At 49.2% G+C, this 23,612-nt stretch overlaps 1 protein-coding gene across 1 annotated transcript in view; it reads right to left on the reverse strand.

Moving 5' to 3' along the window:
• Positions 1-13,392: 13,392 nt before the first annotated feature.
• LOC105548888 (taste receptor type 1 member 2) overlaps positions 13,393-23,612 on the reverse strand; it is a 21,393-nt gene continuing 11,173 nt past the window's right edge. The window contains exons 5-6 of the mRNA XM_011993114.1: positions 15,516-15,639; positions 13,393-14,321 (exon numbers count right to left, since the gene is read on the reverse strand). Of these exons, the coding sequence (XP_011848504.1) occupies positions 13,393-14,321; positions 15,516-15,639 (1,053 nt within the window). The remainder of the gene's footprint in view (positions 14,322-15,515; positions 15,640-23,612) is intronic.

Genomic DNA, 23,612 nt, shown 5'->3' on the forward strand with positions numbered 1-23,612 from the left:
AGTTTCTGGGGAGGCCTCAGGAAACTTACAATCATGATGGAAGGCAGAAGGCGAAGGGGAAACAGGCTTGTCTTACATGGCTGGACTAGGAGCAAAAGAGAGAGATGGGGGAGGTGCTACACACTTTTAAACAACCACATCTTGTGAGAACTCACTCACTATGCAGTACCAAGGGGAGATGATGCTAAATTACTCATGAGAACTCCACTCCCATGACCAAACCATCTCCCACCAGACCCTTCCTCCAACACTGGAGATTACAATTCGACATAAGATTTGGGTGGGGACACAGATCCAAACCATATCAGTGGTTCATAGATTTTAGAGGGTCAAGGACAGAAGCAGGGGGCTACTGAGGAACTGCCTAGCACTCACGGGTGATGAGCTGGAGACTCAGGCTAAGGCTGTCAGGGTGGAAGAGGTGCAAGGTGCTTGTGCCACTGTGAGAAACAGCTTAAATCCTCAGCCCTTGTCCAGCCTCTTCATTATGCAAGTGGGGAAATTGAGACACCAAGAAGCAAAGGGACTTGTCACTCAGGGAGTCAGAACACAGGCACAGTCTCCTGACTCCCTGTCCAGTGCTCTCTCTCTTGTACCACAAGCCCAAATTTGCCCCTCAGGACTGGGTGACAAGGACACAGGGGCTCAGTCAGGTCTGCCTAATCTTTTCTAGAGAAGGGGTGACTGTGAGGGGCCTTGGTCTCCAGGCTTCATCCCCACTTCATTCCATCCCACAGGCTGCTATGCCCCAGACAGAATGTGGGTAAATCCCCTAATGACCCAGATCTGACAAGGAGCCGAGTCCGTATGTTGCCAGCATAAGAAAGGACAAAAGAAGAGGCCTTAGCTTTTGGCCCCTAACTGGAGGTTTAATGAAGGCATCCAGTGAAAAAGGAAAGGGTCAGCATTAATATATTTATCAACATCACCACCACCACCATCACCATCACCATCACCATTACCAACATCACCACTACCACCATCATTATCACCACCACCATCACCAACACCACTACTACTACTACCATCAACACTACCACCATCATTACCACCACCATCACCATCACCAACACCATAACTACTACCACTATCACCACACCAACACAAACAACACCATCATCACTACCAACACCAATACCAACACTCTACCACCACCACCACCACCATTACCAACATCACCACTACCACCATCATTATCATCACCACCACCATCATTATCATCACCATCACCAACACCACTGCTACCACTACCATCAACAATACCACCATGATTATCACACCACCATCACCATCACCAACATGATAACCACCACCACTATCACCACCCCAACACAAACAACAGCAACACCATCTTCACTACCAACACCAATACCAACACTCTACCACCACTACCATCACCATCACCATTACCAGCATCACCCTACCACCATCATTATCATCACCATCACCAACACCACTGCTACCACTATCATCAACAATACCACCATGATTATCACACCACAATCACCATCACCAACATGATAACCACCACCACTATCACCACCCCAACACAAACAACAGCAACACCATCTTCACTACCAACACCAATACCAACACTCTACCACCACCACCATCACCATTACCAACATCACTACCAGCATCATTATCATCACGATCATCAACACCACTGCTACCACTACCATCAACACTATCACCATCATTATCACACCACTATCACCATCACCAACATGATATCACCATCACCACCACTATCACCACCCCAACACAAACAGCAACACCATCATCAATACCAACACCAATACCAACACTCTATCACCATCACCATTACCACCAATATCATCACCATCTCTAACACCATCACCATCAACATCACCATCAACACCATCACTACCATCAGCACCTCTTCACCCTCATCACCATCGTCACTGAGCCAGATCTAGTTTGGGTTGCACTGGAAAGCAAAGAGGACCCCCTGTAGCTAACACTGAAGCCAGAAAGCTTCCCAAAGAGACTGTGTGTAGGCTGGGCATCTGCCCCTGGAAGAGCCAAATGGCTGTCAGTTGTCAGGGACATGGAGCTGGAAGGACAGGAGATGGGGTTGAGTCGGGACTGGGGAGTAGAGGCAGCAGGCAGGAGTCTATCCAGGGCAGCCACCAGGCTAGCTAGGAGAAGGAGGGACTAGAGAGTCTAAGGAGTGAGAAGGCAGCTGGCAGCTGTCCGGATGGAATGTCAAAGAGGGAAAGAGAACAGCCCCTACAGGAGCCCACTCATGAGGTGAAGAGCAGGCCAGGATTGGGTGGGATCCAGCAGGCACTTAAGCCCAGCCCAGGTGAACCTAGCCCATTACACCACCACAGCATCCCACTCTCTAGCACAGCCATGGCCACCATCACCATGACAACAGCCTCAACACCACCTTCCCCACAGCTATGGACTCTCTCACATCCCCCAATGACCACCACCACAACTAAAGCAGAGACTGCTGTTGCCCATCAGCAGGCACTGTCCCCTGCTGCCTTCAGTGGCAGAGCTCCCAAGGTTATCTGGGCATAGGGATGCTGTTGCGGGTTGGCTTCCCCTGCAAGCAGACCCTGAGATGGAGATCAGCAGGCAGATGGGCCGGGAGTGCCCTTGGGGTCAACACATGTGTAGGGGCAGGAAAAGAAATGGAATTGGGCAAAGGGAGATGCAGGCTTCATACTGTCTGAGATAAGGCCTTGGCTGACCCCACAAGGACCTGTAAAGACTGGGTGGCCCTTCAGAACTGTGCAGGTTGTGACACTCCCATGCCATCCAGCCACTGTGTGCAGGCTACCCCCAGGTAGGGAGCATAATCTTGGGTGGGGTAGCTCTCTCCAGCCAAGAGCCATTTCTGGAGAGGGTTGAGGACTGTCAGTCAGCAGCCCTCCCAGTAGCTGAAAAAAGATGTCCTTCAGTCCTGAAGGATATTGGAGTGGAGCATCACAGTGTCCACCCCCGATGCCCACTAAATACTACATTCCCATCTTCCCTTGTAGCAAGATGTGGCCAAATGGCTAAATTCTGACAAATGACATATGAGAGCAAATTACGTCTGCCACTTCCAAGTCGTGCCTGAAAAGAAATAGACATGTACCCTTCTTCCAACTCTCCCTCCCACTAGTTGGGAAGCAGATGTGATGACGGGAGCTGGAACAGACATCTTGGTTCCAGAGATGGATGCTAAGTGTAGAGGGTGGCAGTTGCTCACCGGTTCTCAACTGCACACCTGCCACCTCCAGACTGTTACATAGCAGAGAAATAACTTATGGTGTGCTTACACACTGGGGGAATCTCTGTTTTAGCCAACTCTCTTTTACCCCAGTTGGACAGCTGTGACCTCCATCGGGGTCCCCAGTTCCCCAGTATTGGTCTGTAGCCTGTTAGAAACCAGGCTGTACATCAGGAGGTGAGAGGCAAATGAGCCATCGACGGAGGTTTCATTTGTATTTACAGTCACTCCCCATCACTCTCATTACCATCTGAGCTCTGCTTCCTGTCATATCAGCAGCAGCATTAGATTCTCATAGGGGCATGAACCCTATTAAGAACTGTGCATGTAAGGAATTTAGGTTTTGTGCTCATTATGAAAATCTAATGCCTGATGATCTGTCACTGTCTCCCATCACCCCCAGATGGGACTGTCTAGTTGCAGGAAAACAAGCTCAAGACTCCCACTGATTCTACATTATGGTGAGTTGTATAATTATTTCACTACATATTACAATGTAATAATAACAGAAATAAAGTGTACAATAAGTCTAATGCACTTGAATCATCCCAAAACTATCCCACCACTCTGGTCCATGGAAAAATTGTCTTCCATGCAACCGGTCTCTGGTGCCAAAAAGGTTGGGAACTGCTGACCTACATCACTATCCTGCCAACCATGTGACCACTTGTCCACTGTCACCAACACCAAGTGACCACTCCAGGTTCCAATCCTGGCTGTACCACCTATATACTCTATGATCTTGGACAAGGCATTGTACATTTTTGGGCTTCAATTTCCTCTTCAGAAAATATATCGCTTCATAATAATGTAATTTTGTATACCTTGGAAGGTTATCATAAGATTTAAACACAAGATCTACATATGACAGGAAGGAAATGTGTTAACATACAAGCTTTGCCCTCCTCCACACCTCCCCACCCAGTTGTCTGAACTCAGAGCTGTCTCAGTGGTGGCTGTTGTCATTGGTACTGCTGTTATATTACATGTTATCACAGCATTGCTACAAAGGCCACTGTGCTATCCCCACCTTAACCACTAGAAGAACCACTTCCATTTTCACTTTAGAGTCAGACAGACTTGAGTCCCAGTCTCAACTCCATCCATGACTGAATGAATGACCCAGGACAACTTACTTAACTCCCCTGCACTTCAGTTTTCTCGTCTATAAAATGGGGATAATAACAATACCCAAGTGGGTGGCTATGAAGATTAAATGGGATGATGTGTGCAAAATGCTAAACACTGCACCTGTTTCATAGGAAGCGCCCAATAAATGGCACCCATTGCCATTACAGTGGTTGTTCTTCATCTTTTTAAAACACCTTCAGTTTGCCATCATAAGAAAGCCATGCACAAGGTCTTCCCTGGGCTTTGAGATGTTCTGGGCAAGGTGGGAGGCACACTCACTCTCGGGAGCTTTGTGACTTGTGTTCAAAGTACTTGCTGGCACCACAACCAGTCAGCAGCCCTGAGGGCTGGGAGAAGGGACTGTGGTGGCGCAGCCCAGAACCCAGAGTTCAGCAAACCTGTCCCCTCCCTGGGAGCCTGTGTGTCCAGGTCACTAGGAGAGGAGCTATAGGCACACAAGTCCACTTGAGGAACCCCCCAAAAGGCAGGTCTTGAAGCAACTCCTGAATGTCTGCTTGGGCAGGCCGGCTCATGACTCAGAGCACAGTCAAAGGGTGAGCCTCTGCTGATGGCCCAGCTCTGGGTCAAGGGTCTGGGGTAAGCAATCCAGGCAGCCCCCCTCACAGGTACTGGGAAGGCCTCCTTGGCAAAATTCTCTTCCTTCCAGCCTGGTGCCTGAATCCCACTGTTGCTGGTGTGTCAAGCGTGGTGTCCAGGTTTCCTCTTGAGGGCTCCTAACTCACCTTTTGTGAATTATTCTGTGTGGGCCTTTCCTTACAGCAGCAGGGATCGGACAGGCTCAGGGAGGGCCCTGAGCTCCTGGGAGACCAGAGCCTGAAGGGAGAAAGAGCACAAACAAGTGTGGAGAGATTAATGACAACGTTTGAGAAACTCATCATTGTGCCACAATCCAAATCAAACTCTTGACTAAACATTCGAATAACAACCCTCCCATCTCCAGGCCCCTGTGTTCATTGGAACCCTCCACACATCGGGGGGCCTCCCTGAGAGAGGACTTAACTCCCTCACCCATTAACACCAGGCTCAAGATCAAGTAACTTGCTTTGGCCAATTAAATGCGAGCATGAGTACATGTGCCACCCCCTGCAGAAGCTTTAAGAGTCATGGTGAGCTTTTGTTGTGGCTCTCTTCCCTCTGCTGTGACTGTAGCACTTTTCTGACAGGCCTGCTCCTTCAGGCCAGACCCAGGAAAGAAGACACAAGGAAGAGAGCCACAGCCAGCCCATAGCAGCCATGTAACACAAGAGAGACATCCATCTTTGTTCCTGCAAACCGTTGAGATTCAGGGGATGTTTGTCACGACAGCACAACCCATCAAACACTGACTAATACAACAGCTAACACCTATCCAGTGTGTGCTTGGGCCAGGTATGGTTCTGAGGACTTGACATGTATTATCTCACTTAATACTCATGACAACCCAAGTATTAACCCTGTTTTACAGATAAGGTTAGTAACAGATGAATTCCTTAACTGACAGGTTAAGTATTCTGTCCTAGCCTGGGCAATGTGGCAAAATCCCATCTCTACCAAAAAAAAAAAAAAAAATTAGTCAGCCAAGGTGTCGTGCACCTATAGTCCCAGCTACTTGGGAGGCTGAGGTGGCAGGATTGCTTGAACCAGGAGGTAGAGACTGTAGTGAGCCATGATCATACCACTGCACTCCAGCATGCGTAACAGAACCAGACCCTGTCTCAAAAAACAAAAAAACAAAAAAACAACAAAAAACAATATGTCCAAGACAGTAAGTAGCAAATCAGGGATCTAAACCAAATCTCTCCACCTTGAGTAAGGGAGGATTATTTTCCCCCATTTCACAGATGGGAAAGCTGAGGCGCTAAGAGACGAAGTAACGTGCCCAAAGCCATGTAACATCAGTTATTTCATGCCACGTGACCCGCAGCAGGTCGTATGGGAAGTAAGAACCGAGGTCTTTCCACTTTGAGCTCAATACTTCTCCACCGCTTCTCTTTGCCATGGCTCAACCTGAGGGCTGCTGGGTGTCCCCACCCACAGCTGGTGTCAGGAAGCCACCCTCCAAGGGCTCTTCCCTCCTCCTCAATGTTCAAGATTAAGTTTCAGGAGCCCCCGCGCCCCTCCTCAGCAGCGCAAGGGGAAGAAGGCAGGGCCGCATCTGCCCAGACGCTTCAAAGCTTCTTGACACTTGTGAATATCCTCCCGCTTCTGTGCACCAGTATCTGGTTTGCATTAGCACCCCAGGCCCCGCGGTGGTACGATGCAGGGCTTGGGCTCCATCCAAAAAGTGTCAGACTCCACTGGGGCTGCTCTAACTGCTTATCTAACATGGAACATCAAATGGTTTGATCTGCCAATTAGGCTCACCCAGAGCTGCTAACTGGAAGCAGATGGGCCTGTCCATTATTGTATGGAAAACTCACATTTCCCACTTCCCTGTAGCAGGGGAAGGCAGTGCCCTGGCCTCCTCCTCTCCTCCAGCCCGCACACCCCACAGACGGCAGAGGGTCTGAGGGTCCCCTAGGGAAGCCCAAGGTGGGAGATTTGAAGCCCAGGAGAAATGGGCCTTATCTCCTGTCCCAGAGGATGAGCGGGAGTGGTTGCTTCTGGTTATGGAGTGGGCCTGGATGGGCATCTGTCCAGGTGGCCCCAGATTCTCAGAGTGTCTACAAGCTTCTGCCAGTTTTCTCCATCCAGTATTCATGGGCCTGCCCGGGGAGACAGATATGGTTTGGATCTGTGTCCCTGCCCAAATCTCATGTCGAATTGTAATCCTCAGTGTTGGAAGTGGGGCCTGGTGGGAGGTGACTGGATCATGGGGGTGGATTTCTCATGAATGATTTAGTGCCAACCCCTTAGTGCTGTCCTCGCGATAGTGAATGAGTTCTCATGAGATCTGATCGTTCAAAAGTGTGTGGCACCTCCCTGCGCTCTCGCTCTTGTCCCTCTCCCACCCTATGAGATACCTCACTCCCCCTTTGCCTTCTGCCATGATTGGAAGCTTTCTGAGGGCTCCCCAGAAGCAGAAGCTGCCATGCTTCCTGTTCAGCCTGTAGAACTGTGAACCAATTAAACCTCTTTTCTTTATAAATTACCCAGTCTCAGGCATTTCCTTGCAGCCATGCAAGAATAAACTCATAGAGATCTTTATAAACCAGACCAGCACTGGCCACTAGGCTGGGTCCTAGGTCTGCCCCAAGGCAGGGGCATGGTGGGAATGACTTCAGGGTGTCCCTTCTCACTCTTGGGTGGCACAAACACAGTCACCCAACAGCCTTTTCAGCTAACCAGTGCCCAAACCAGGACCTGCCCACCCCATCTCAGTCCCATGGTCAGTCAGTCACCAAGACCACAGATGTGGCCCCAACACAACAGCCACCACTGGCCAGTGCCAGGCCACCATCCTCACTCACCTGGGCCCAGTGGCAGACTCCAAGGAGTCTCCATGCCTCCTCCCTCAGACACCTTGAGCCCATTCCCCACATTGCCATCTTCTTTGTCCAAAACTCCTTCAAGATTCTACCCTAGAAGAAAGTTCAAATTCCTTAGAATCAGCGCAGCTAACAGGCGGAGAAAACCTGTGCACATGCCAGGCATTCGTGTTTCAAGCTTCCCAGCAGCCCTGGGAGGGCAATGCTGGCATCATACCCCATCGCACAGAAGGGACGGGCAGCACAGAGAGGTGAGGGCCTCCAACCAGAACTGCACAGCCCAGTGGTTTCTCTCTCTTTCTCTCTCTCTCTCTCTCCCCTCCCCCACCCCACTTCCTCCCTTCTTCTCTTCTTTCCTCTCAGTTTCTCCCTTCATCTCTGATATGGTTTGGCTGTGTCCCCACCCAAATCTCATTTTGAATTATAGCCTTCATAATCCGCAAGTGCCATGGGAAGGACCCAGTGAGAGGTAAGTGAATCATGGGGGCAGGTTTTCCCCGTGCTGTTCTCAAGATAGTGAATCAGTCTCACAAGATATGATGGTTTTATAAAGGGTAGTTTCCCTGCACAGGCTCTCTTGCCTGCCACCATGTAAGACGTGCCTTTGCTCCTCCTTCACCTTCCACCATGATTGAGAGGCCTCCCCTCCCTTGTGGAACTGTGAGTCTATTAAACCTCTTTTCTTTATAAATTACCCAGTCTCAGGTATGTCCTTATAGCTACATTAAAACAGACTAATGCACTCTCCTTCCCTTTTCTCTCCTTTGTCCTCCTTCCCTTCTTCCCTCTCACCTCTCTCCTCCTCTCTCCTCTCTCTCTCCCCCTCTCCTCTCTCTTTTTTCCCTCTTCTCTCCCTCTTCCCTTCTATACCCTTCTCTTCCTTTTCTGCCTCCACCTCCAACTCCCTTCCTCCCTCTCTCCTGTCTCCCCACTCTCTTTCCCTCTATTTGCCCCTGCCTGCCTCTCCCTGTCTCCCTGTCTTCCTCTCCCCCAGTCACCCACTTTCTCTCCAGCTCCAGCTCCACTAGCCCCTACTCTTTTTCTGACCTTCCCAGTTTCCCTGCCCTGGGTCCTTGGCCAGGCCGCTCCTCTGTCTGGTGCACCCCTGGTGACATCTCCCTTGCTTGGCTCACAGTGATTCATTCTTCAGGTCTCTACTTGATGCCTGAATGCTCAGGGAGCCTTCCTCCAACTCCCAAGGCAAGAAACTTTTCTGGGTGTCTCTGTGGCACCATAAGCCACCCCATCACAGATGACCGCATGGTGTTGTGAGCATCTGCCTGGTGTCCTGAGTCCCCCACTAGAATGTGAGCTGCTTGGGAACAGGGACTATGCTCTTGGTTGCAGACCCTCCGTGCCACACAGGGCCTGACCCTTAGTACTGCTCAATAGCCATGTGCTAAGTGAATGAATAAGTGAATGAGTGAGTGAGTAAATGAATGAATGAGTGAATGAGGTGTTGGCCTCCAACACCCTCTCCTCACAGACTCACTCTGTCCATTACCTTCCCTACTTCCTGGCCTGCTGCAAGTTCTCCTGGCTTCTGACCTCACGATCCATTAAAGTTCTGTTTCACTCATTCATTCACTCTTTCTTTCTTTCTTTCTTTCTAACAGCACCTACTGAGCACCATTCTGTGCCAAGTGCTTTTCTAGGTTTTTGAGACACATCTGCAAACAAAATGCACAAAATTCGCTGCCTTCATGGAGTTTGCAGTATATTGGGAGAGATAAAGACAAAGAAGTGAACCATATAATGCATTAGACAGTGGTAGGTGTCAAGGAAAAGAGTTAAGCAGGAGATGAGGCTGGGAAGACGAGCAGGATTCAGACTTTGTGAGGCTTTCCACACACATAGGAGGTCAGGCATGACTGTCCAGGAAGTCCTCACTTAATGCTGTCGTGGATAGGTTTTTCGAAACTGCGACTTTAAGCGAAAGGACTTACAGCAGGTCCTCAAATAAAGTTGTTTCATTATAATATGTTATAATATGGATGAGAACAAAATATTGGTTCACTATATGCCTTTTCTTTTTGTCGAAAGTCACAGTTTCCAATAATGTACCAAAAACGTTAATGAGGACTGACAGTCCAGGTGCTGGGGAGCCACAGGAGGTTCCTGAGGCAGGAGGGCTCCTGACTGTGACTGGTTTAGGGGACATGAGTCAGATGGCCAGAGACTGTGGATCTGGGAAGGATGACAGGGACCAACAAGAGGAAAGCTCGAAAAGTGGTCGAAGAGAGAAGCTTGCACATCAGAGTGTGTCTAAAGGAGAGGACCAGGATGATGGCCTAAATCAGGTCCTAAGAGCACCTGGGGACCTTCAGACCAAAGAAGAGATGACGTGAGGAAAACCCAATTGTTGTAACCCCTCCCAAATCCCCCCTTGAGCCCAAATCCTAGCTCGCTCACTTAACAGCTGGGTGACCCTGGGCAAGTTAATCAGCATCTCTGAGCTTCAGTTTCCTTTACAGTAGTACAGGGATGCTTTGGGTTGCAGAGGACAGAAAATCCAACTCAAGCTAACTTAAGCAATAAGGGATATTAACTGACTCATGAAATGGAAGGTTTCAGAGGCAGGGCTGCGGTCAGGTGAGATCCAATAGCTCACAAAGAGTTTCAAGGACGGAGTTTTTCTATCCTTCTTCTTTGCCTTCTGTAAGGTTCAGCTTTCCCCTGAGGCTGACTCGCCTCGTGATCCCACAAGAACTGCCCCCAGCTCTTCGGTCTGGAGCCTTGCAAGTTCCTTTACAAACCAGCTTGGTTCTAGCAAAAGTTCTGAGAGTCTCTCTGATTGGACCAACCAAAGTCATGTGCCCACCTCTGAGCCAATCACTGCAGACTGGGAAGAACAGTGCTGATTGGCTTGGCCTAGGTCACCGGCTGCACCCCTTGGAGCCAGGAGATAGCCTCATCTTCCCTGGAACCATATAGGGGCTGCTGGGTAGGGCGGAGGGAAGGGGTGTGGGAGGCATCAGCCTGTGTCCACCAACATCACTGGTACCCATGGGGCATGGTCATTGTGGGGACTGGAGATAATGTGTAAAAAGTACCTGGCACAAGCAGGTGCTCCTTGAAAGGCAATTCTTTTTGTTATTGTGTGTAAAATGCATCGTGAGAAAGAGGAATTCGATTTTGTGGGGGGGAAGGGAGAGACAAGATCTTGCTCTGTCTCCCAGGCTGCAATGCAGTGGCACAATCACTGCTCACTGTAGCCTTGAACTTGTGCACTCAAGAGATCCTCCTACCTCAGCTTCTTGAGTAGCTGGGACTACAGGCATTCACTACCATGCCCAGCTAATTTTTACTTTTGTAGAGAAGGGGTCTTGCTACATTGCCCAGGTTGATCTCCAACTCCTGGCCTCAAGCAATCTTCCCACGTTGGCCTCCCGAAGTGCTGAGGTTACAGGCGTGAGCTACCATGCTTAGGCTAAGAATTAGATTTAATTCATGGTCCCAAAGGATAAAACTAGTGTCCATAAACTGGAATCCCGGGGAGTAGGGTTTTGATTCAATCGAAGAATAATTTGTTGATAACTACAGTTGTCCTGGTGAGGCTCCCATCACTGGATGGGGAACATTAAAGGCTCAAGATCCCAGCCTCTGGGCTGCTTTAGGAGGTGTGGAGCAGAGGCCCTCTGAGGTCAGTGGGATTCCAGCATTCTCTTCTCTCATGGTGGTCCGCGAGGCAGAACCAAGAAATTCAGTGATTATCTCTTAAAAAAAAAAATTAAACCAAGGCATCAGAAGCATGCAAGAAAAGAGAATTAACAGCTTAAAACTCCCTGAGCCTCTGACAATCTGGTCCCCAGGGCAAGGGGAACGGGACACAGCCGCACCCAGGGATGGATCATGCAGAGTGGCTCCCCGAAAGCTCGGGGCTGGGGTGGGCCTCGACCCAGGCTCTGGGGTCCCCTGGGAAGTGAGTGAACGGGACAGACAGGGACATTTTGGAAAGACCCTGACCGTCTATCCTTGGGGTCTGCGTCCAACAGCCTCCAGCCCACTAGGCCAGGCCAGCCCTGGGGACTGTGGGAGGAGGACCCAGCCGCAGAGGAGGCTGGTCACAGTGGCCAGAAAGGGCCAAGATGGCATCCCAGGTGATCCAGGAGAGGGGTAAACCAGCACGTGCACAGGATTCTGACAGTAGCCACCCGGAGAAGACAAGGTCCAGACACCCGGGGCCGGGCACCCCACATCTGGCCCTAGCTGTCCTTCGAAGCTGGGTTCTCACAGCCCGGCCACTCTCAGCCACCCTCTCCCCCTGGAACTGCCTGGGCTTCCTTCCATCCCGCCTTTCCTCCTGCTGTCCCCACCTGCCCCTCCCCCACACACCCAAACATCCTGCCTTCCAACACTTCTCTGTCCTTCAAGGCTCTTTCCAAATGCCAGCTTCTCTCAAAGGCTTTCCTGGTCACTGCACCCACCAGCCACCTGCTTAAAATCTGAAGCCCCTGCCATAGCAAGGTCCTTGTCCGGGAAGCCTGAGCCTTCCCGCTGTGCACTGTGGTGGGGAGAGCCTCCCAGGCAGGGCTGCCTGGATGTTCCTCTGTAGAGGACAGTGGCTCCAGGAATGGGCTCTGGGGAGGGGAAGGGGGTGCTCAGACAAGCTTTATGACTCTGGGTAAGCTCCATAACCTCTTTGAGTTCTTCCTGCCCCTGCCCTCACCCCACCATCTGTAAAATAAGGAGCATAATTGCACACAACCAATAGAGTTTTGTGAGGAATACATGGGTAAAGTAGTAAAGTTCTTAACCAGGGACTTGGCAATAAATGTTAACTGTTGTCCTCTCATAGTCAACACAATGGCCCAACGTCACACAGTTTGGAAGTGGCACTACTGGGATTGAGACTGAGGTCTCCTGATTCCATATGATCTTTCTCAGGGTACGTCAGAAAACAGGAAGGAAGTACATTCATTTCACCCAAGTGAGGTTTATTCACAAGCATTTGGGAAACATGCTATGCCTGGCCATCCCTTAGAGATAACCCAGTGACCTGGGCCTAAGCGCTTCGGGAATAAGGAAAGGAAATGCGCATGTGAGACAGCTACCAAATGGAGCCATGGCTGCACTATCCGAGCTCACATGCTGACCGGCAGGCCCCACCCGCCCACGCCAACCTGGCCCAGCCCAGTGCACCCAGCCCAGCGCACCCAGCCCAGCGCACCCAAGGCCCCCCTTTGCCTTGAACATGAGTGAGGGAATGAGCTGCAACCCGCAGGTGCCCACTGCGACCGCCAGATGGCAGCTGTAGGCTACTAAATCAGACTTTGTCCTTGGAGACCAATAGGTCACCTTGGGTGGCTTTTTCCCTAGAAGATGGCAGTGCCTGGCATGTAAAATAGGTCAAGGGAAAGCAATGAAGTGTGGATGTTTTAAGACACCCATCACTAAGTGGGTAAAAATGGCCCAGATGCAAAGGACCTCCAAGGAATGTTAAATTATTAACCAGGGCAAGGTGGGAGTAGTCGGGGATGCCTTCCCTGCTTCTATCTGGAGTTGAGCCAGCCAGGGAAGACCTCTGGCTTCTGCCTCCCAACGCCGTGGCCCTCCCTCCCTCCCGGACGCCACCTGGTGGCACTAGTCCCTCCTCATGGTGTAGCCCTGGATCATGCTGTTGAAGTAGGCGGGCGTGTTGCGCTTCGGGTAGAAGAGGATCATGTAGCACTTGGGGCCAAAGTAGCCCAGGCTGATGGCCAGGAGGTTGAGCACAGTGACCAAGAGGTCCATGATGGTGACCAGCACCCCATTGTAGACAGACATGAAGGTGCAGAGGGAGACAGATGAGGTGAAATAGAAGGTCATGCTGAGGGTGATGAACTTGGCCTCGTTGTAGTTGGTGGGCAGTTCCTTGCCCATGTAGGCGAAACTGAAACCCACCACTGAGAGCAGCAGGTCCAGGCTGGTGTTGAAGAACAGGCTGTTGCGGTAGTTGGGGTTGCAGGAGACGATCATGATCTTGGGGTCATCGGGGTCAATACGGGTGGTGGGATTGAGGCCTGTGGCCAGCATGCCAATCACCACAGTGACCATTTTGAGTACCGTGATAAACGCCATGGAGACGTAGGGCCCCTGGTAGCGGACCCAGTAGCTGTAGGCGCGCGGGAAGCGGCTGGCCATCTTGAAGACACAGACGATCTGGAAAGAGCGCACGGCGATACAAGAGATGCAGATGGTGAAGCAGAGGGGAAAGAGGGCCTGGCGGCAGAAGCAGGTGGAGACCTTGGGCGGCCCCACGTACACCGGGACCACCATGTATGCCACCAGCAGCAGCGTCAGCATCAGGAAGCACATGGGGCCCCCAGCTGAGCGAACCATGGGCGTCTGGAAGTGCCTCCAGAATATCACCAGGATGGCCAGGGTGCTGAGGAAGCCCAGGGCGGCCAGCAGGGCCACAACGATGGTGGGTGCCTCATGCCATTCCAGGAAGGCCAGCCGCCGCTTGAAGCAGGAAGCCTCACTCTGGTGGGACCACTCGTTACTCGGGCAGGCCTGGCATTCATATTCATCTGCAAAAGCCCACAGCGACTCCCATTAGCCAAGCCCGTCTCCCAAGCACCTGCATTCTCCCAGCCCTGCACAGGGCCAGGCCCCAGGGATGGAGAGAGAGCAGCAAGGGCAACCCTTGCATTCACAGCCAATACTCCTCAAGTCTCTTATGTGCATTGGCTCATCAAATCCTCACAGCAACTGCATTTCACAGATGAGGAAACCAAGGCTCAGCCACGTTAAGTAACTTGCCCAAAGTCAGCAAGTTAGAGAGACAGGATTTGAACCCAGGTCTCCTTGACCGAGAGCCTACCAACTATAGTTCCTCCCTTCCAAGACCTCACCCTCTGGTGTGAGAGGCATTCAACTACTTACTCAAAGAATGCATTCAATACATGCGTTTTTGAGCAGCATCCATTGTGATAGGGACCTGGGGTGGAAGGCCACAGAGAGATGGATGAAACCCAGCCCTCACCTCCCTGCTTTTGACTGACTGTGGGAGGAAGGCCAATGAAATCATTCCACAAACTCGTTCACCACCTCCTCTGTGTCCTGTGGTCTGCTAGGTACATATTAAATACTTGTATTGGTAAATGTCTTCATCCATTTAATTTACATGAAGTCATGAAAAAAAATTGAGCTCCAACTCTGAACTGTGCTAAACACTAATGTGGACAGAAGTGACGTTGTCTGCACATTCCTAGATTTTATGTTCTATGGGGAGAAATGATCACTCTTCTCATCAAAGAAGTCATTCCACAGGCACCCACTGAGCAACCAGGCTATGCTTTGAGCTAGGCTAGGCACTTGGGAAGCCAGAGGGATAAATGAGAGAGTGTCTTCCCTGTCTTCCAGAAAACTTTCCTCCTATTGCAAACACCATTCATTCATTCATTCATTCATCCAGTGGGTGTTCCCCAGCCTGGCTCCCTGGGCCCCGGGCTATGTGTGTGTGGAGTGGGATGAGCTGCAGTCCGGCTTGGGGGAGTGTTGGCCCTTCCCTTCTCCCTCCCTCTCTGAAGCAGCCTGTACGGAGGATTTTGCTCTACACTAGGTATTGGGGGGGATACAAGAGGAATCAGATCAGGTCCCTGGGCTTTGGACATTCACACCCCCTGGGGGAGACTCCAGAGACCCTGCCAAAGGAGACAAGCCCTAGAGACTCCACGGGCGGGGCAGGGGCAGGGCAGGAGTGCTCGGCCTGCGAATCATACCTTCAGTCTGGTTGAGGAAGGTGCCGGGAAGGCAGTCGATGCACTCGAAGCAGCAGATGTGGATGCCCACGGGCTTCTTCTTTTGCCCCGACTGGCACCTCTTGGAACACATGGACACAGGGATCTGGAGGGGGGAGGGCAAGAGACCCTGAGTCCTCTTTTCCCACATTCTGGGGGCCTCCTCCCCTCTCCAACCAGCAGGATGTTCAGGGGAGGAAGTCTAGGAGCCCCCTATGTTTTTGGGGTAGAAACTGTAGGGGGAAAAAAAAAACCTCTCATGCTTCTAGCAGGAACGAAGCCATTTTGAAATATGCTCAGAGCATTCTGTTCTGCTTAACAAATGCCTTTCCTCAAGGGAAACTATTTTACCAGAACCCAACTGATGTGAATTTTACCAGAACTTAACTGACATGGGAAAAGAGAAAATCCCAACTCCAGCCCTCTCTAGCCTTCTTGTCTTACCTAAGGGGGTGGGGTGAGAAGCACTTATGAAGGTCACAGTTCTGGGGCACAGGCTTATTGAAAGATTGAGACCTAATCACAGGATTACAGAACACTTCCCCTCTATCTCACCACCACGTCAATCAAGGGATACAGCCGAAATAACTGCAAGGCTGAGGCTGCATTTAAGAAGGAATATCGGCCGGGCGCGGTGGCTCAAGCCTGTAATCCCAGCACTTTGGGAGGCCGAGACAGGCGGATCACAAGGTCAGGAGATCGAGACCATCCTGGCTAACACGGTGACACCCCATTTCTACTAAAAAATAAAAAAGCTAGCCGGGCGACGTGGCGGGTGCCTGTAGTCCCAGCTACTCGGGAGGCTGAGGCAGGAGAATAGCGTAAACCCGGGAGGCAGAGCTTGCAGTGAGCCGAGATCGCGCCACTGTACTCCAGCCTGGGCCACAGAGCGAGACTCCATCTCAAAAAAAAAAAAAAAAAAAAAAAAAAAAAAAAAAAAAAAAAAAAAAAAAAGAAAAACTAGGGAAAACCAAAGATAAAATGGGAGACACTGGAGAAAATTTTGGCCTCTGACACGATTGCTATTTATTTATAGCAAATAGTAAACATAGTTTTAATAAACTTGAAAGGACTGCAATAATAACAGGTATGTTCTCCAACAACAATCTAATGAAATAGAAATCAATAACAGAAGGAAATTTGGGGAATTCATAGATATGTGGAAATTAAACAACATACCCTTAAATAACAATAGGTCAAAGTAGTATTCACAAGGGAAATTAGAAAATGCCTTGAAATTAATGAAAATAAGAACGCAACATAACCCCACAAAAAGACAAATACTATATGATTCTACTTATAGGAGGTATCTAAGGTAGTCAAACTCACAGAAACAGAAAGTAGAAGGATGGTTGCCAGAAGCTGGAGGAAGGGAGAAATGCAGAGTTGTTCAATGGGAATAGTTAGAAATTTGCAAAATGAAAAAGTTCTAGAGATCTGTTGCACAAAAACGTGAATATACTTAACATTACTGAAATGTATGCTTAAAAATAAATTGGTAAATGTTATATGTCTTTTATCATAAAAATAAAAAATTTTAAAAATGTACCAAAATTAATGGGGTAATTAATTTAAAAAATTGTGAATAATAAAAGTGAAAACAATACTTGAGGGAAATGTATTATTATAAACATCTGTGTTTAAAAAGAAGAAAGATGTTACATCATTAACACTCACTATCTTATCAAATCACTAGCATTCACTATCTTATCACAGAGTTTACTCTTTCACTCTCGATCCCAACGTAGTCCACAGGAAAGTTGTTCATCTTGACATTCTGCAGAATATCATGCAGGTCTAAGATATTCATGACACCATGGTAATTGGACCTGGTTAGTACAAAGTAGCAAGGACTTTTATATCCAAGTAAGACCTATGAATGCCAGAGGGTTGGAGATAAACCTTACCAAGATTCAAAACTTGGGGTTGGGGGTGCTGTCACATTGGTGATGTTTTTAGGAGGCCAACGGTACAGAGAATGCCAGGACATCCATTCTAAGATAATAGATAAGTCATCCACCCTACACCTGCTACCATGAAAGTATGGCACTTTGTGAACCTCTTTAGATTTGGGGGACAACATAAATTGCTCCTGAAAATACTGCTCCAACCCATTTATCAGGTGATTCAGAAGGCTTTCAGTTTCAAGGCAGAAGGTAACAGGTCCAGAGAATGACTCTGAAGAAGGCCCTGGCTTCTGTGTAAGCGATCCTGCCACTGGGGCCACACGATCGAGGAGATGTGATGATGTTTGAGTTATCTATGCTTATAAGAATTGGCAAGCCCTAAGAGAGAGATGCAACAATGCCATGCCTTCTACACAACATGCTACTCACTACTTGAAAATCAAATCTTGAAGTCCTGCTGGGCCATTATGGAAATTGAGTACCTGACCCCAGGACATCAAGCGACTATCAGATTCACAGAGTCTTATAGAGAGGCAGGACTAAAAGCAAGTCTTCATATAAGGGAAATGGTATCCAAGAAGCGCCAATGGGTCCAAGTAAATTTCTTAAATCAATTATTGTGACTCCTGTATCTATTTCTCTTATAACAAATGCCTCTCCCTCAAATCACACGTAAGACCTTATGGAGAGATTCTTTATGACAAATAAATAGAGGAGAACATTCAGGAATGATTCACAAGTAGGTTGGTTTGATATGTTAATGTGAGCTGACAGTGGACTGCTGCCATACTAAGCTGTTTTCAGGGATACAAAGCTTTCTTCAGGGTGAATCCTGAAGGACAGTAATGATGGGAGATACTGCTTGTATGTAGAGATGTGCAAGCAGAACACTAGGTTGTTTGCTTTGTGTGGATGGAGAGATGTCCGAAAGGATGGATATTCCTGAGATCCTGGACATATGGAATAGCTTGGCTGGTTGTTCAGGGGCCTGGAAGGAGCAAGAGTGGAAGAATGGAGACAAGGTTGCTTGGGGAAAAGTATATGAATGGATCCATGAGAGTGAGCACAAAGCATGAAGATCTCTGTGTCTCATGTTAATGCAAACCAGAGAGCAAACACAGAGTAATAGAAACCAGATTGAAAGGTTGACTTGTCCCAGCCAGGCACCGTGGCTCATGTTTGTAATCTCAGCAATTTGGGAGGCCGAGGTCAGAAGATCAATCGAGGTCAGGAGTTCCAGACCAACCTGGCCAACATGGCGAAACCGTGTCTCAACTAAAAACACAAAAATTAGTCAGGTGTGGTGGTGCACTTCTATAATCCCAGCTACTTGAGAGGCTGAGGCAGGAGAATCACTTGATCCCTGGGGGTGGAGGTTGCAGTGAGCCAAGATTGCACCACTGCACTCCAGCCTGGGCAACAGAACAAGATTGTCTCAGAAAAAAAAAAAAAAAAAGAAGCAGCAGAAGGAGAAGGAGGAGGAGGAAGAGGAAGGGGAGAGGGAGAGGGAGAAGGAGAAGGAGGAGGAGGAAGAGGAGGAGGAAGAGGAGGACTTGTCCAACGGAGGTCAGCTGGCTTCTGTCCTCAGCCACCCCAAGGCCTGCACAGAGTAGCCATGATGTCAGGGATGGAGGCTACAGGTATGAACCCAACAGCTTGAGCTTCCTCTCACTTGAGCTTCCTCTCATCATGGCTGACCTAGTTACTGCCATTGCAGAACACCTAACATTCCAGCATCAGAGACCCATGTTGAGCGCTTGACTTGGCACAATTCTTCAAAGACACCAGCCAACCAACTGCTGAAAGATCTATTACATCAGATCCTTTTCTCTCTGGAAGAAGCAGTGTTTCAACCTCATAAGAATTTTTCTTCCCTGATTTCAGTGCAGCATCGCCTTCTGAGGGCTTCCAGAGCAAATGATTTACTGATGCAGGATACCATATCACCTCAGATCAGGAGTCAACTTCATGGTAAAGGGGTGTGACATGGGCACGTGATCACAGGCTCCACTGATCTTAACATATACCACATTACCCAGAAGTATCCTATCTAACCAGGGGATGAGATGGCATACTAAAAGCTCAGCTAAGGTACCATCTTCAGGATGCCCTGCAAGGTGGGGACACTGCCCTTTAAGATGAAGTTTTGAATGAATGGCTTGTGTATAATGTTGTGGCCCCAACAGCTAGAATATGTGTATCCAGCAACCAGAAAGTTTGGTTACACGCACCATTATTCTCATGGGCCCATTGCAGCATTGGTGCTTCTCCTCTCTACAATCTTAGACTTTGCTGGAATAGAGATTCTGGTCCCCAAAGGGGGAATACTTCCACCAGTAGACACTATAGGGCTCTATGATTAGCATGTGGTCATTTTGGGGTCCTCATGCCAGTGAATGAGAAGGCCAAGAAAGGAAGAGGTAATTGACCTGGATTTGTGGGTAGAGCTGAGGTGGTTGCTACACGAGTGGAGTAGGAAGGAGTAGGTCCGGCACCCAAGGAGTAGGTCTGGCAACCCTGGGTGCTTCAATCCCAGTGCACCTGCTGGTGGGGATCTGCAGCAGGCACAGCGCAGAAAGGCAAGGCAACTAAAGGCCCAGACACCTTGGGGAGGTAGGTCTGGATCACCACCCAGGCAAGTGACTGAGAGCAGCCAAATGCTGGCTGGGAGTGAAGAAATCCAGAATGGTCGGTGGAAGAGAGAGATGGATATCAGTGACAACCTTGGGCTGTGGCTAAGTCCACCAAACAGCTGTCTGTTAGAGACTGAGCTGGCTGCTGCTCTAAAAAGTCTAAAAAGTCTGTGACTCCCCAGGCTCATGGAAAGCCACTGAGTGGAACAAGAAATGGACCTCTCTGTGGCCTGCCTCATATTTTCTCTACCCACTGTTTACTCCAGCCATTGCTGCAGTCACCAATTTCAAGCAAATGCCATTTGTCAGCACCTGGCCTCGGCTACACAGCTCTGTCTTGTGTTCTGCCCTAAGGCTGCCGTATGAAATGCCCACGGGAGACCTCTGGAGCTAACACCCCACAGAGCAACCTCCGACCACCAGGCAATGGGAGCTAGTGGATTACTACCACCCATGTCTGGGAGACAATGCTAAGGTAGCTCTTCGGGAGGTCCCAGTAAGATTGACCTCCAGTTGCTCAGAGTAGTGTCTGGCTTGAGGTTGTTCTCTTGCACCAACTTTCCCTCTTCCCTGTGGAACTCTTCCCAGTCTCCCACTCCTGTTCCTGTCCATGTATCATGCCCTGGAATAAATCTTCTGCACATAAGCCCTTATCTCAGGCTCTGCTTTCTGGGAGAAACCCAAGTTAAGACAGTGTTATGGGCTAAACTATATCCTGCTTGAAGACCTAGTCCCCAGGACCCCAGAATGTGACCTTATTCAAAAATAGGGTCATTGCAGGAACATAGTCATATAATTAGTTAAGATGAAGTCATCCTGGAGGAGGGTGGGTCCCTAATCTCATATGAGTGGTGTTCTCATAAAAGGGACGAATTTGGAGACAGACACATGGAGAACACTACCTGAAGGTGAAAGCAGAGATGGGGTGGTGATATGGTTTGGATCTGTGTCCGCACCCAAATCTCATGTCCAGTTGTAATCTCTAATGTTGGAGGTGAGTCCTGGTGGGAGGTGATTGGGAGGTGATTGGATCATGGGGATAGAGTTCTCAAGAATGGTTTAGTACTATCCTCTTGGCACTCTCCTCCTGACTGTGAGTAAGTTCTTGTGAGATGTGGTCGTTTAAATGTGTGTGATACCTCCTCCTTCACTCTCTCTTGCTGCTCCAGCCATGTGAAAAGCTGGCTCCCCCTTTGCCTCCCACCATGACTGTAAGTTTCCTAAGGCCTCCCCACAAGCTGAGCAGATGCCAGCATCATGCTTCCTGTACAGCCTGCAGAACCGTATGCCCATTCAACCTCTTTTCTAATTACCCAGTTTCTAGCATTTCTTTGTAACAATTCAAGAGCGGACTAATACAGGTGGTACATCTACAGTCAAGGAACATCAACGAGTGCCAGCAAACCACCAGGAGCTGGGGGAGAGGCCTGGAACATATTCTACCACACAGCTCTCAGAAGGAGCCAAACCTGCTGACACCTTGATCTTGGACTTCCAGCCTCCAGAACTGTGAGACAATAAATTTCATCTGTTTAAGCTCCCCACCCACCCCAGTCTGTGATACTTTGTTATGGCAGCCCCAGGAAACTAACACAGACACCACCCTAATATACTCCACAAAAATCCTCAAGGCACTCAGAAATGCACAGCCTCAGGTACCTCTGCAACTGGGGATAGAGTGTGCTGTCGGGGATTGGGGGGAAGAGGGTGCAGGATATTAGCAAAGGAGAGTGATGAAGGCTCTTCCAGAAGCTTTTCGATCCCTAGATCCCCTCCCCAACTCCACAAGGTAGGTCTCTATCCCTTCCTACTCCAGCAGAATTCTGATGGTCCATTCTCTAAAGAGGGTAAAATAATGGATCTTTAGATTGACAGATGTCAGACTCAGTTGAAGGCATAGCTACCATACTAAAACAAGAGTATCCAATGATAGGCTGTATTAATCCACTTTCCAGCTGCTTATAAGGACATACCCAAGACCTGACAATTTACAAAAGAAAGAGGTTTAATGGACTTACAGTTCCATAGGGCTGGGGAGGCCTCACAATCATGGCAGAAAGCAAGGAGAAGCAAGTTATGTCTTACATGGATGGCAGCAGTCAGAGAGAGCTTGTGCAGGGAAACTCCCATTTTTAAAACCATCAGATCTTGTAAGACTTATCTGCTATCAGGAGAACAGCACAGGAAAGACTCACCCCCATGATTCAATTATCTCCCACTGGGTCCCTCTCACAACATGTGGGGATTATGGGAGCTACAAGATGAGATTTGGGTGGGGACACAGAGCCAAGCCATATCACAGGCTTTAGCCTGAATGCTGTATATAGAGAACCGCCACCACAGACTAGCTGTATGCTGTATACAGAGAACCTCCACCACGGACTAACTGTGTGGTCTCAGACAGGTCACACAACCTCTCGGTGCCTTCAGTTTCCTAACCTATAAAATGGAGAGAATGGTAGCATTTATGCCCTAGGGTTGATATGAGAATTGAAGTCCTTAGCACCAGGCCTGGCACACACATGTCCAGTGAGTGCTTAATTTGCAGAGGTCTCTGAACCCCTCTTCCTGGGGAGCTGGAAAGCCCTGAACATGCATAGTTCCCAATCAATGGGGGAAGGACAGGACCCCAGATTGTATACTCACGAATAGAGATCCTAAAAGTTATTGATAAAGCAGAAGTCCCTAATCCCCGGGACACAGGCCAGTACCAGTCTGTGGCCTGTTAGGAACCTGGCCATGCAGTAGGAGGTGAGCAGTAGGTGAGCAAGAGCAGAGCTTCATCTGTATTTACAACCGCTCCCCATCACTCGCATTACTGCCTGAGCTCCACCTCCTGCAGATCAACCTCTGCATTAGATTCTCACAGGAGCACAAATCCTATTGTGAACTGTGCATGTGAGGGATCCAGGTTGTATGCTCCTTATGAAAATCTAATGCCTGATGATCTGTCACTGTCTCCCATCACCCCTAGATGGGATCGTCTAGTTGCAGGAAAACAAGCTCAGGGCTCCCATTAATACTACATTATGGTGAGTTGTACAATTATTTCATTATATATCACAATTATATATAACAATAATAATAGAGACAAAGCACACAGCGTAATGCATTTGAATCATCCAGAAACTATCCTCCTCCCAGTCTATGGAAAAATTGTCTTCCACAAAACCGGTCCCTGATGCCAAAAAGGTTGGGGACCACTGCCCCAGGGTTGATGTGAGAATTGAAATCCTTAGCACCAAGCCAGGCACACACATGTTCAGTGAATGTTTACTTTGCAGAGACCCCTGAGTCCCTCTTCCTGGGAAATTAGAAAGCCCTGAACAGACACAGTTCCCAATGAATGGGGGAATGAAAGGACCCCAGATTATACACCCACAAACAGACATCCCCCACAGCAATCGATAAAGAATCTCCCAGCAATTGATAAAGAATCTCTAGGCTCTGTCCATAATGAAAACGGCCCTAGCAACTCCAGCATGAGCCCCAGACCCCGCTCCAGGCTTGCCCACCCACCAGGCCCCGCCTCCGGCCCC

Source organism: Mandrillus leucophaeus, unplaced genomic scaffold, assembly GCF_000951045.1.
Source record: "Mandrillus leucophaeus isolate KB7577 unplaced genomic scaffold, Mleu.le_1.0 Scaffold426, whole genome shotgun sequence".
Taxonomy (NCBI): domain Eukaryota; kingdom Metazoa; phylum Chordata; class Mammalia; order Primates; family Cercopithecidae; genus Mandrillus; species Mandrillus leucophaeus.